The following is a 12,643-nucleotide window of genomic DNA, read 5'->3' as shown; positions in this document are numbered from 1 at the left end:
CTGCTGGGGTTGTGCCCGATGCTGTTCCGCACGGCATCACAGGAGGCCATTTTCCAAAGCAATTCTGAATCCATTCTTCTCCTCCACCTCCTGATCCCCGCTGCCACCCGGGGACTTTTCGCCCAGCTGCACAAGTCATCTTTTCCTCGGCCCATGCCAGCACCCCGGCACGCTCCCCCTGACAATCAGCTCTCCCCCAGCTGCGGTGGGGATACACATCCCCACATCCATCAGGCTGCCCACGGTGCACACGATCCCGCAACCTCCTTCTCCCACTACGTGCTGCCCACTGAGCGCGTCTGCACCTCCCAGCCCCGTCGTTTCTTTTTTAGCTTTGAACAGCCGGGATCAGCCCGACCGCGGTAGGGCCTCTCTCACAAGGCCTTATGGCGCCCGGTACGCCGGAGCGCGGCTGGGCCGCGTGTTCCCGCCGGGCTCCACGCGGATTCCCGGGGCCGTGCGGATTCCCGGCGCCGCCCTCAGCCCCGCCCGGCTCAGGCGCGCGCCCGCGGCGGGGAGGGGAGGGGGGGCGGGCGGGCGGCGCGAGGCGGGGGCGGAAGGGCGGGGCTGAGGGCCGGCGCCCCGCCCCGCCCCCGGCCGCGTGCCCGCGCGCGCGCGCGCCCCCCGCGCCGTGACCCATTTCGCCGAACAAAGGATTCGCGCTGGAAACTCGCTCAGCGCCGGGACCTAAAATGGCGCCGGCGCGCCCGCCCCCGCCCCTTCCGCGGGCGCCATAGAGACGGGGCGGGCGGAGCGGCCTCCCCTCGGCGCCGCTCTGTACGCGGGCGCAGCCCCGGCTCGCTGGTGCGGGCGGGAAGGCGCTGCCGCGGCATGGCGGGCGAGGGCGACTCTGAGCCGGGGAAGGTAATGGAGGGCGGGGGGGGGGGGGGGGCGGCGAGGGGCCAGGAGGAGAATGAGGATGATCATGAGGAGGAGGAGGAGGAAGAGCTGCGCGGCACACGGCTGCCCGCGGCACTGGGGACACGGGAGGTCATTGCGGAGCAGCCGTGACCGTCCCCCCGCCGCCCCGCCGTTCACGGCCCGAGGAAATAGCTCGGGAACAATACACGGAAAGCCGCGGCAGAACCGAGGCTCGGCGGGGCCGTGGGCGGGGCGGGGTTTGGGTTGTGCTCCCCCGGGTCCCTCCGCGGGACTTTCTCTTGTGAGGCTGGAGGGTTCGTGAGGCCGCTGGTCAGCAGTGGTCAGAGGCATAACAAATGATGCCCCAGCCTGGCAACAGGTGAGACGCTATTTTAAAAGGATGCATCACGCTGCATGGATGTAGCAGGGATACCTTCTTAGCCAACAACAGCAACATATCAAGTGACTTCTTCCATGTGAGAGCAATTGAAATGACTCATTAGGAGGTTCGACCAACATAGACCACATCCTCTCTGTCTCGCTTGTACACAGGCACAGCTGATGGCCGTCCCTAGGGAACATGGATAAAACTAACGCTGGGGATTTCCATTCTTTCCATCCCCATTACCACAGTGACACAATGACTTCTCTCACGGAGTTGTCAGCCCTCCACGAGCAGTTGAGCACTGTAGTACTCTGTCTTCAAAATCTACGTCGACCAAGTGGAATACCTTCACAACAAAATAAACTATCACCTTTGATGAATTTTGGTACAGTTGCACACATGAATCTTCATGCTCTAATGATTTAAGCACAACAGACTGAAACGTATTCTCACACCATCCCTGACCAAAGGATTGACAGCAGAAAAATACTCAGGGGTTACTGAGGGGCAGCCGCCTTGACCCTGACCCATGTGCCCAGCCCCTGCCTAGATGTAGGGTTAGGTCATAAATTAGTGGCTTATAAATATTTTTAATCAGTATTCAGTATTAGGTTCTCTACTACATGCTTATTCTCCAGGAAGTTAACTTTTTTCAAGCACATTTGCTTGCTTCAGGTGCTAAAATTACATGACACGACTAACTGCATACTTGATTGTATGCGGTTGTGATGTAACAACTTCCTTCTTTGTTGTGATGTAACAAAAAATCCTGGATTCCTAAGGGTCTTGTCCCTTCCTTTTTTGGGGAATGTAAAATTAAGAAATTAAATAGTTCATTAGTAATATGCAGTGGAAAGGATGGATCAACAGTTTTGTGCAAAACTATATTATATAAATTAATAGTTAACTCTTCCAATAACATTGCTGATATATCTGTACCTGTTCACTATTGGTCATCTATAACCCTGGATGCAGTAAGTTCTCAAGTAGTTATGCTTGACTATTAAGATAACAAGCCAGTTTTACAGTTGAGTTGGCATCACAGACTTATACAGAAGTGATTTTTAAATTTATGGGGGGTTTTTTTTGTTTTGTTTTGTTTTGTCTTACAGTCCTTTAAACTCCTGGGATTTCTCGATGTTAAAAATATCCCATGTGCGCGAGAATCAATACTCTATGGCTCCTTGGGGTCTTTAGTTATGGGTCTTGGACATTTTTTAGCAACTAGTAAGTACTTACTTCTTTTGAGTTTTATATATTTATTTGCAAGAAAAAATTTCTGTTTGCTGTTAGGTGTTATTAATAATGGGAAATCATGAGAGTTGTTTTCTCTGACTTTTCAGAAGAGTTTTTGTTTTTCTTTCAGGTAGAGTTAGAAGATCCTGTGATGTTGCAGTTGGTAGCTATATTTGCACAATGTTAGGATACTGGTATGTAAAATGCTTCTTCAATTTTGACAGGCCTATGTTGACTGAATTGTACAACATGATCCCTGTGTTTCAGTTTTCAGAAACAGTGTTTCATGTTGGTTTTGAAACCGAATTAAAAAACCTGCCTAACAAAGCGTTCTCTTCCTTCTCCCCAAAATACTTACCTTCTTTAAAGGAAAACATTTCATTGTGTTTGAATGTTTTATGTTTATATGTATTTTAAATACTTCCTATTGTTTCTATCCTAAGTTCCTGTTCTAAGTGATCAACTCCTGCACCTATTTCCATTTTTCTTAATTCTTTTTCCTTTTCATACCCCATCCTTGTGTCCTAATTCCAAAGGCAGCGTGCTTAATTTTTCTAGCAGTGTGGTTGCAATTTTTTAGCTGCCTGAATGACTCTGGTTTCATACTGCCACTCATATAAAGCAGGGAATCGTGTTTCCTTTTCTTCCCCTCCTCTAGGTTTTACTGCAGGTACAACTTGGCCCAGCAAAGGATCCGGCAAAGAATGCTTAAAGAAGGAATGAAAAACAGAATTTTATTTGAAGGCAGTTATCTTGATCCAGAAAAGAAACAAACTGGCAGTGAAAGAAGCGATTCATAGGTTGCTCCGGAAGAGTTGTGGTTTCATACATCTTTGGGAAAAGGTGGTCCAAAAAAAAAGTCAGTCTACACTGCAAGCCTGTGAGGTGTCTAAAACTGGTAAATCATGGTTTTCCTAGCAAATCTGAGCAGAACATTCACAGTGAATCTGTTAAGTCGGTACAAGCCTTGCTTTGTTTCATGTATGTGACTGCACACATTTGGAATGACGTCCCGTTAAACATCTGGGAGCTGGTGTGTTCTCTTCAGGCTCTCAGAGGATTAACGATAGTGATTTGGGACTGCTTTAACTTCCATTATAAACAGAGTGTGGCTTGTTTTAGCAAAGTTGTAATCACATCTCATTTAAATACAGGAAAATATTTCCACCACCTGTTGAGTAAATGTGTCCTTCAGTGCTATTATTAACAGTGCTGTTTGTGAAACAGGAATATTTGAACAGTTAGGAGAAGGCTTTGCTTGTGCAAAGTGAGTTATACTTGTGCAAAGTGGGGGTGATAGTCAGCAGCCTTTGTAAGATTTCAGCTGCAGGATAACCAGATAACTTGCATATATTGTGAAGCTGAAGGATTTCCATCTTTGTTCTGTTTGAAACTATGAATAAAATCACACTTCAGAGCAGTCTAAACTATGTAATTAAATAATTTTTTACTTCATTAAAAATCTTGCTACTTAAGACTCTTCCCTACTATTTGTGGAATCATAATCTTCATTATTTGTAAGTAGCAATGCTTGTTTTCTCTTTCTTTTTTTTTTTCTTTAAAGGCATGTTCTACAGTGGTTTTTCAGTTAAAAGAAAAATCAGTACTTAATGTCAGGAAACCATCTTATTTGGAAATACAGTGATAGGTCTAATAGCATATTGGTAAAAAGATGAATGATGGCATCACTCGCTTGCTTCTGCCTGCACGAGTGACACAATGTTTTTATTTTTTCATATAATGATTTATGGTTTATTATGCTATAAGCACTTTCTAAAGGCATGTCACCAAGCAAAAACAGTCCTTTTCCCCCACCCTGTACTTAGTCTGAGAGAGTTTGTGATCTGTTATTAACTCACATTGGTGAAGGGAGGTTTGAAAATCCAGATGTAAACAGCAGTATTGCTCCACTTACTTATTTGGAAATATACTTAAGAGCACTAAACAAACATGCTGTTTGCTAAACTTTTACCCTCTGTGGGCTACCTTAGAAGAAGAAAACAAACGTATGTACTCTTAATTCCTTTTTGCCCCTCTGTTCCTCATGTTTGTTCTGAAGGAAACAAAGATAAATTTTATTGAGGACATTGACTTCAATATTTTATATTAAAAGTCTTCAGAAGGATTAATGCAATCAAACGCTTCCTGTCCTCACTGCAAATTCCAAACTGAGAAGTAGCTAATTCAGAAGAGAGAAATGTTTCCCTTGGTTCTGTAATGGATGGGGGGCCGAGGGGACACGTGAGGCTTTTCCTCCTTGGGGTGGAAGCTGTTGCTTCGTAAAGCCCTTGGAGCAGCAGTGGGAAACTGAGCGAGCCATGAAGCTGGTCTTAACAAGCTCCTGTTTTAATACATGGTTGAGTTTTTTCCTACCTGACCTAAGAAAAGAAAGTGCAACCTAAGCAGGGCGTCTTTTGGCTGTGAGGTCATAGGTCAGCTGGGAGGTTTAGGCAACAAAAGCACAGGGATGAAAATTTACTCTTTGGCAAAGGGCAGTTGTAGAGAGAGAAGTGAAGGGTGTTTTGTGCTGATGGGGAAGAAGTTAGCATGTGCATAATGGCATCCTTCAAAACACACAAATACTGTGACTGGTGAGAAAGTAGAAGCAGCATTATGATACTGTGCAAGTAAAAAAAAATCTGGGGAAAATTGCAGCATTAAATCCTCTCTGGTATTAATTGGTGTTGGTATAAGTTATTGTATTTAAGGATATTAGCCCAATAGCAGCTTAACCACAGTTTTAGCAGTAACTGAAATGCTAGATGTATCTGCATTGCATAGATAACTCATCTCATACTTTTGCTTCACTGTGCAGAGGGTAAAATGAGCATGCCAGATGTTCACAGAAAAACTGGGGAAGATGTAGTGTGCGGGAAGCCTGGCCAGCACATCGGAGCTTCAGTATTTACTAAAACTTGAGGTGGAATTAACTGAAAGTCGAGGCCTTTGCCAAATTGGGAAGGGCAGGGATATAAGACAAGGAAGCAGTGAGCAAGACTCCATTGGTGTGGAAGGGGGGCCTGCAACAGCAGGGGGAAGAATGCTCATGGTCAAACATGGAGGGGAAAAAGTCTGGCTTAATTCCTCAAAGTGCTGGATCCAGCTGTTTCCATGCCAGCTATGGAGAGTGAATTAAAGTGACTGATGGGTTAGCCAAATTAAAGAGTGAGAGACAGGGTGAAACAAAAAATCTCAAAGCTATTAGTTGTCATAAATTGGGATACATTGACAAGAAAACAAAAAAATTCTGTTATTTAAGTAATTCTGACATTTGAAAACAACAACATAACTAATTTTTTAATTAGTCACTTGTATCCCTATTTATTTGTTACTGCTAATTTCATAAATCTTAAGTCATTGGTGAAAATGTGTAGCACACCTCTGTATTTTATTGTCAGACTTGAAATGTAAAAGAATTGCAGCTAATGACAGATATGAGAGTGTTTGCTTTGCTTTGCCTAAATTAAAACTTAACCAGACAGTTACCAGGATAGAAAAGAAGAAGTAATTTTTAAGATGTTTGGTTTTCAGCCCCCTCAGAATAAACCATAAAAAGGGAGAGAATGAAGTATAGCAACTTGAAACCGTAAGTTGTTAAAACCCTGTTTATTTTGCCAACAGTTACCTTACTTGGTTACTGAGACGTGACTGACAAGCAGTTTTTATCCCTGAAGTTAGGGAAATCCTTCCTTAAAGCAACCTAAACCACCAGCAAAATAGGGAGATGGGTTTATGGCCCCATTGCTCCTCCACACCTTTCTCTTCCTGTTCCCCACAGTAGCGATACTCTGGGAAAAGGCATTTGCAGCCTCCTCCAGCAGGAGCGCACACCTGGGATTCCGGCAGCGGCCAGAAGCCACTCGTGCAAGGTGCGTCCTCTGGGTCCTTCGGGAAAGGAAGTTGCTGTGGGAGGCACCAGGCTGAGACCTGGAGATCTAAGGTTAATTGCCAGCCCCGTTCCCAGAGCTGTGTGTGATCAGGTGCCTTTGCTGCCTCTCACAGGTCCTTCTTCACCCATTGACAGATGCAACAGGCTCAAAACCCAGGAACTTTTCTGAAGGTGACAGCACGTGCAATTACAGCTGCCATCCCAAAGTTGTCATTTACCTCTTTACCCAAGCAGAGATTTTAGGGAAATGTTGGCCCTCTCTGCATTTTGCAGCCTTCCAGACTCTTTGTGTGTCACCGCCCACCCCAAGTCCTTGAGTGCTGCAAAGGAAAGGTCATCTCCTGTCACTGAGCCTGGCTTTTGGTAGGGTTTTTTATTTGGGTCTGGAGGAAGTACATTTGTTATTTCTGGTATAAGCAATCCAGGTAACAATGAAGTACTGTGTGAATTCAGCTGTAATGAGCTCCCAAGCAAAATATTTTCTCCAGCTTAGTAGACTAATTCCCATACTTCTCTTGTTCCTATCCAGACGTTTAGCTCAAGAGCTCAGTGGTTACCCATGAAGTTGTTTGCTTGCTCCATTTAACTCTTGAAACAAATACATTGTTCTTGCCTTGGAAAACTGATCAAAACAAAGTTTTACAGTATATTCAGATGCTCAAGAAGATGATAATTTGATTTTTCTTTCCCCATAAGTGAAGAACCAAGAACTAACTCCATATCAGAAGTGGAACCGAGTTTTAGTCAATGTGGCTCAAGGCCTTGGATCAGATAACTTTCTTACATTTAAAATGAAAATATTACATTAAGCACGTACAGCTGCTAAACCTTCAAACGGTGGTGGAGGAGGAGGGTAATGAGAGGTAGAACCTTGGATGACAGTTTGAGGAAAACTCAGACTTTTGTTCATGGCTAACAGCACCCTGACTAAGGGTAGGTCCCCTCTTTTTCACACACTCCTTTGTTTTTTTTCTGCTTGAGTTCATAATTTGCCTGAGAGCCATCCAACAGGGGGTCTGCCTGTTCCTGCAGGAATAGGTCACAGCATCCTTATGTCTGCTTGTTTTCAAGATTAAGAGCAGTTTGTTCTGAGGCTATTTTAATCCTGCCAGCTTCTGTCATCTGTCATGAGCAAGAGTGCGTCAAACCCCTCAACTCTCCTGAACATGCCAGGAGCCTTCTGGCAGTACCTAAAATGTACCATGGGAGTGGACAATTACCACGGCAGGGATCTGTCTCTTTAGACTGGCCACAGCTCCAAAAATACCCAGATTGTACAGAATGGTGATCTGCTGAACAGAAAAAAAGATTCCCCCTTTTCCTGCTCTGGAGAGGAGGAGGAAGCACATGCTTTGCATATTTTTTAAACTCCTTGTTTATTTTGTCAAATGCTGTAACAAAGAGCAGCAGGTGTGCTCTCAGCCAGTGTGAGTTTTCTCCCTAGACAACAGATCCTCATCTCCTATTGATGGCAAATGGCTTGTGATAACTATGGTGCTCACAGCATGCTGTTATCCATGACACATCTTGGTCTTCAATCCTGCACATACATGCATGGCAGGTCTTCGGAGTTCACTTACAAGCTTTACAGCTCTGGCTAATATTCATGCTTTCTGTCATCCAGGTCAAGAGTTCTTACCACCTTTACTTTTGCCAGGTGGCCACAGTGAGAGATCTTTCTCCACCGTGTCATCGCTGTGACACTGCACAGATGCTGTGGAAACAGGATGAGAGATGCAGCCCACCTGCCATTGCTCTTTGTTATGTTACTTGAGTAATTAAAGGGAAGATAATACCCCTCCCTTTCAGGAAATGCTCAGGCTCTGGCTGAGATAGTGGCAATATCTCTGAAGATGAAAAGCCAATAACATGTTTATTATTGGGCTGATACATTTCCACAAATGGCTGTTGGAGGAGTCCTTCACAGAGCAAATACAGAGCAAAAAAAAATTCTGACAGCCTCTTCCTCAAAATACAGAGGAAAGTACCCTGTTCAGACTCCCCCAAAGAAATCTGGAGCTACCAGTGATTGTTATATGCCGTGCTGATAATGCTTTCATCCAATATTTAAAGCCCTTGAGGGCTGTCCTGAGGCAGCACTGGGAGGCCATGATGGAACTTGTTTGACTCGGTTTCTTAGCTCTGATAGTATCCCAGTGTCATATCCTTCCATTACTGCCTACTGAGACTCCCAGCTGGATAAAAAGAGCTCAGCCTTTTCTACCTAAACCTCACTAGGTCCCCTTGAACCAGTACATAGAGGGCTTCTTACACCCACTTAAGAAGTACAACAGCCCTCTCCTCCCCGAAAGCCAGTCAGCATTCATTTCTACTCAGAAATTTCTCTATCATCCTTCATCCTTTTACTGGGGACACCACACCCCAGTCCGTACGTCTCTCTCACCCACACCTGTGCTCTCCAAGGGACTTATCTCGAGAGCACCTAAGTGGGTCACAGAGTAGCCACCGACCAGATGGCCAGGAAGCTGCTCCCTGGGAGCACTGCTCGGTTCCAGCAGAGCGAGGGATGCCCCCGCACATGGCTGTGTGGACGCACACGTGCAGCCACACTCCCCACGCTTCAGGAATGCTGTGAGATGCCACAAACCACAGCTCCGTGTGAAGTCACGCACTCCTCGTATGGCACCAAACAGGAAAAAATTCAGAGGGGTTTAGGTAATGATATAGCGGCGTCACCGTCCCTCCACTGACGGCCTCCTGTGGGATCCATGCTAACTGGAATACAGCCACCATACAAGGAGGAGCCCATGCACTCCCTCCCTTCCCCCACCAGCCTTCCAGTTGCTTTCAGCGCAGTAATCTTCCCTGGTTTGTTCTGGAACTAGAGAAGGATACTTGTACGTGGTAAATAATGGACCTTTCAAGGCAGTAAGTTACCTATAAAAACAAGATCATTCCTGAAAACTTGTCTTCCTTGTCTGCAGCAGAATCTGCAGAAAGAAACGGTTGGAGTCTCTCATTTCCTTTCTGCGGGTGTTTCCTTAAAAGAAAAAAAATAAAAAGGGGCTGGCCGGCTGCCAGGCTGTGGAGGCGCATAAATATCCTGGGGCTGTGCCAACGCAGCCGCTGAAGCAGCAGCAGCAGCAGCAGCCCCCTCCCAGGAATGTCCGGGAGCCGCTGATTTTCAGGAAGTGTCTCCCGGCCTCCACCACCTTCTCCATCGCTAAGCAGACTGTGGCGTTTTCTCAGTGCCAAGCAGGGCTGGGCTCAGCGTGCAGCCGTGCGGACTGGAGCACTGGATCACAGTGATTGCTCCCACCTCCTTTCCTTTGGAGGAAGCAGCTCCTATTGCAGCCACATGCGGGAACCAGCCAGTCATCTCGAGCTTTGGCAGCTGGTGTGATGCTTGGTGGGCTCTGCTCCACGCAGGAGATACTTCTCCTTGTATCAAAGGGGTAGGCAAGTACATGCAAAAGGTGTGATTGATGGAATATCCTAGGTCTGGGATCCAAATACCCAGATGGTGACATTTAAATGTTATGTTCGCTGATACTTAAGTATTGAAGTAGTTCTTACTGAACTATCACAGCTGCTTTCTCCAAGGTCTCAGACTGAACAGGGTAAACACATAAGACATTTAATTTGCGCAAGTAATTTACAACTAATGTTTCTTTTTGAGGTGCTTGTTTCACTATTTAACAATAGATTAGATTTTATTGTTGTTGTTGTTTTATAGAGCAGATGCTTGCCTAATGGAGTGTCCACTAGAGGCTGGGAGGCAGCTAGCTGAATCACAGCCCTGCTGAAGAGGATGAGACTTACAGTGGCTGCCAAGTTGAATGTGGGCCAGGAGAGTGTTCTCTCTGCAAAGAAGTCAGCCTGCAGTCTGGGCTCCATCAGGAGATATGTGGTCAGTGGATGCAGAGATGCACTTACCCACCAGTACTGACACTGCTGAGCAGTGCATCTAATATTGCTGCCCAGCTTTGGGCTTCTTGCTCAACAAGGATGTTGAAAAACTAGAGACTCCAGTGATGAGCTCCTAAGGTGTGCATGGAGCTCAAGGCCTGCCCTCTGGAAAGACAGTGGAAGGAGCTGGATTTAGTCTGTGGGGTGAACTAATAAGAGCCAAGTATTATCTGCAAGTCTGTTAGAAAATGGAGCCAAACATCTGATAGCTGCAGGAGATGGGGCAGGGGCAACAGCCACCAACTCCCGCTTGAGGACTCCAGGCTAGGCAGGAGGAGAGGCCTGGCTTACTCTGAGGGCAGTGCACTGGGCAGCCCAGAAAGGCCATGTAATTTCCACCCTTTGCAGGTTTTCAAGCGTCTCTAGACAAAGCCCCAGCTGACCTGAGCACAGGTGCCAGTCCTGCCACAAGTGGGAGGATTGTCTCCACATCCGGAAGCAAATCTCAGATTCTACAGCCTACAGAGACACAGAGAATCTGCAAACCCAAGGCAGGAAAAGCCGGTGCCATGCAGAGGACAGCCTTTTTGAAGAGCATCCCTTTTTGCCTTCAGGAATTGTTCTCTCCAGTGCAGTGCTCCCAGGCTGGGTGGGAGGCCCCACAGCACTGTAGGTGCTCTGGCAGCAGCAGGGAACACATAGCAGCAGGGAACACATAGCAGAGAAGACAAAGGGTGCAGCATGTGGAGGTGCCAGGCTTTGGGTACAAAGCCCTGCTGCTCACAACCTGCATGTGATGCTGCATGTGGACTCACCTCTGGAAGCTCAACTTTTCTCACTCTTGTTTCTCAGCAAAGCCCAAGTGTTTCAGCAAACCCCAAATGTGAGCAAATCCCAAGTGTCACTTCTTTCAGAAAAAGATATTACAAGTAAATACCTCCTTTGAGACTTACTAATTTCTTTCCCCCATCTCTATGTCTTACCCATAGTTTTGATTTTATTGACTTCTAGGACCAAAAGTACTCTGTAGATGAAAGACTGTCTACTAAACCAGAAGAGATAACAAAAACTTGCTCTAAAGTAACACTTGCATATCAAGTCACCCATAAGTAATTGTATTTCTAGATTTTTTACACTTGTCTTTGTTTTTTGCTGTTGATGTTGACAACACGTTAAACATTGAGCATCTCTTTTAAGCTACAGCTAAGTTTACATAGCAACCAACATAGCTGAATCCTCCTGCCACTCCCAGTACTGGCAGAAAGACAAACTAAGGCAAGAGTCACATCCAAAGTAATTGCTGGCCAAGTCCTGATTTCAGCCAGTTCCCTGTAAGGGCTGGCTCTGGAGAGGCCTTCTGTGCTGGAGGAGATGACTGGTGCATAGCAAAGCAGAGAAGCTGCACAAAACTAACCACTACTCTGCCACTGTTGAAAGAGAAGGCCTCCTTCCCCTCTCTACCTGCATGGGGGCTTTGCCTGGGATGAGGATGTGTGAGAGAGGCGCTGCTCTAACTTCACCACAGTCGGCTGTTACACACCCGAGTTACAAAGCTGCTCTTCTGAGTTTCCACTTGCTCCTCAGCAGCTTTTTCTGACACCCTGGAGCTTTCCCCATCCTCCACAGTGCTTTGGGCCAAGTTGTCTCCAGCTGTACTTACTCCTCCCTTGCTAGTTCACAACTACAGCGTGTGCATGCTCCTTTGCTTGGGAAAGCCCAGCCCCTGGCAGCTAACATCTGCAGAAGTGTCAAAGTATTTCATGTCTCTACCACTCAGTTTGATTTCTTGTGGCTTTGCCTGAGGTTCCCCTGTTAGAAAGCACTGGCCTAGTTTTTCAAAAGGTCATGGACAAGGAAACTTCCTAATCTTAAAATATTACTTCATCACCTATTTCTATTAAAAGCAATGCTTGGAGTGCTGCAAGGAAAAAAAAAATAGTGGTTTACACCATGAGTAAGAATTTTTCTTTCAATGCAAGTGGCTTGGACTGCACAGGACGTAGCCAGCAGACTGATTTAATTCATTCTACTATCAGAAAAAGTGGGCACAACGTCTAAAAATCTCTTCCCTGTTGAGCTGTCCTGCAGTAGGCACTGAAAGGAGCTCGTGTACAGGTGCCACTTACACTGTGCTCCTACACACAGGTGGCAGCACTGCCGAGTACTCCCGGTGCAGCAGAGGCAGCCCAGCACACTGGAAAGGCCAGCTCCCGACAGCAGAGCCGGGTGTGGGGACAGGGATCTCCCAAGCCACCCCAGAAGCAAAGCCTGCCCCTGATGTCCCACAGCGGAGTCTGTTTACAAAGTCCTCTCACGCAGGACATCCCCCCTCGCCAAGACCGTGGTGTGTCAGGGAAGCACCTCCACGTACACAGCGTGTATCCTAGCGACTGTTACCAGCA

General features: G+C 46.4%; 1 protein-coding gene across 1 annotated transcript; it reads left to right on the top strand.

Annotated features, from left to right (window-relative positions):
* The first annotated feature begins 591 nt into the window (after nucleotides 1-591).
* LOC119699834 (cytochrome c oxidase assembly protein COX20, mitochondrial) lies at nucleotides 592-4,605 on the top strand. The gene is made up of 4 exons (XM_038133829.1): nucleotides 592-864; nucleotides 2,359-2,473; nucleotides 2,613-2,676; nucleotides 3,141-4,605. The coding sequence occupies exons 1-4, from the start codon at nucleotides 832-834 to the stop codon at nucleotides 3,280-3,282; spliced, it is 354 nt and encodes a 117-aa protein (XP_037989757.1). The 5' UTR covers nucleotides 592-831; the 3' UTR covers nucleotides 3,283-4,605.
* Nucleotides 4,606-12,643: the final 8,038 nt, after the last annotated feature.

Source organism: Motacilla alba, chromosome 3, assembly GCF_015832195.1.
Source record: "Motacilla alba alba isolate MOTALB_02 chromosome 3, Motacilla_alba_V1.0_pri, whole genome shotgun sequence".
Taxonomy (NCBI): Eukaryota; Metazoa; Chordata; class Aves; order Passeriformes; family Motacillidae; genus Motacilla; species Motacilla alba.
This window is presented reverse-complemented; position numbering and strand designations above follow the sequence as displayed.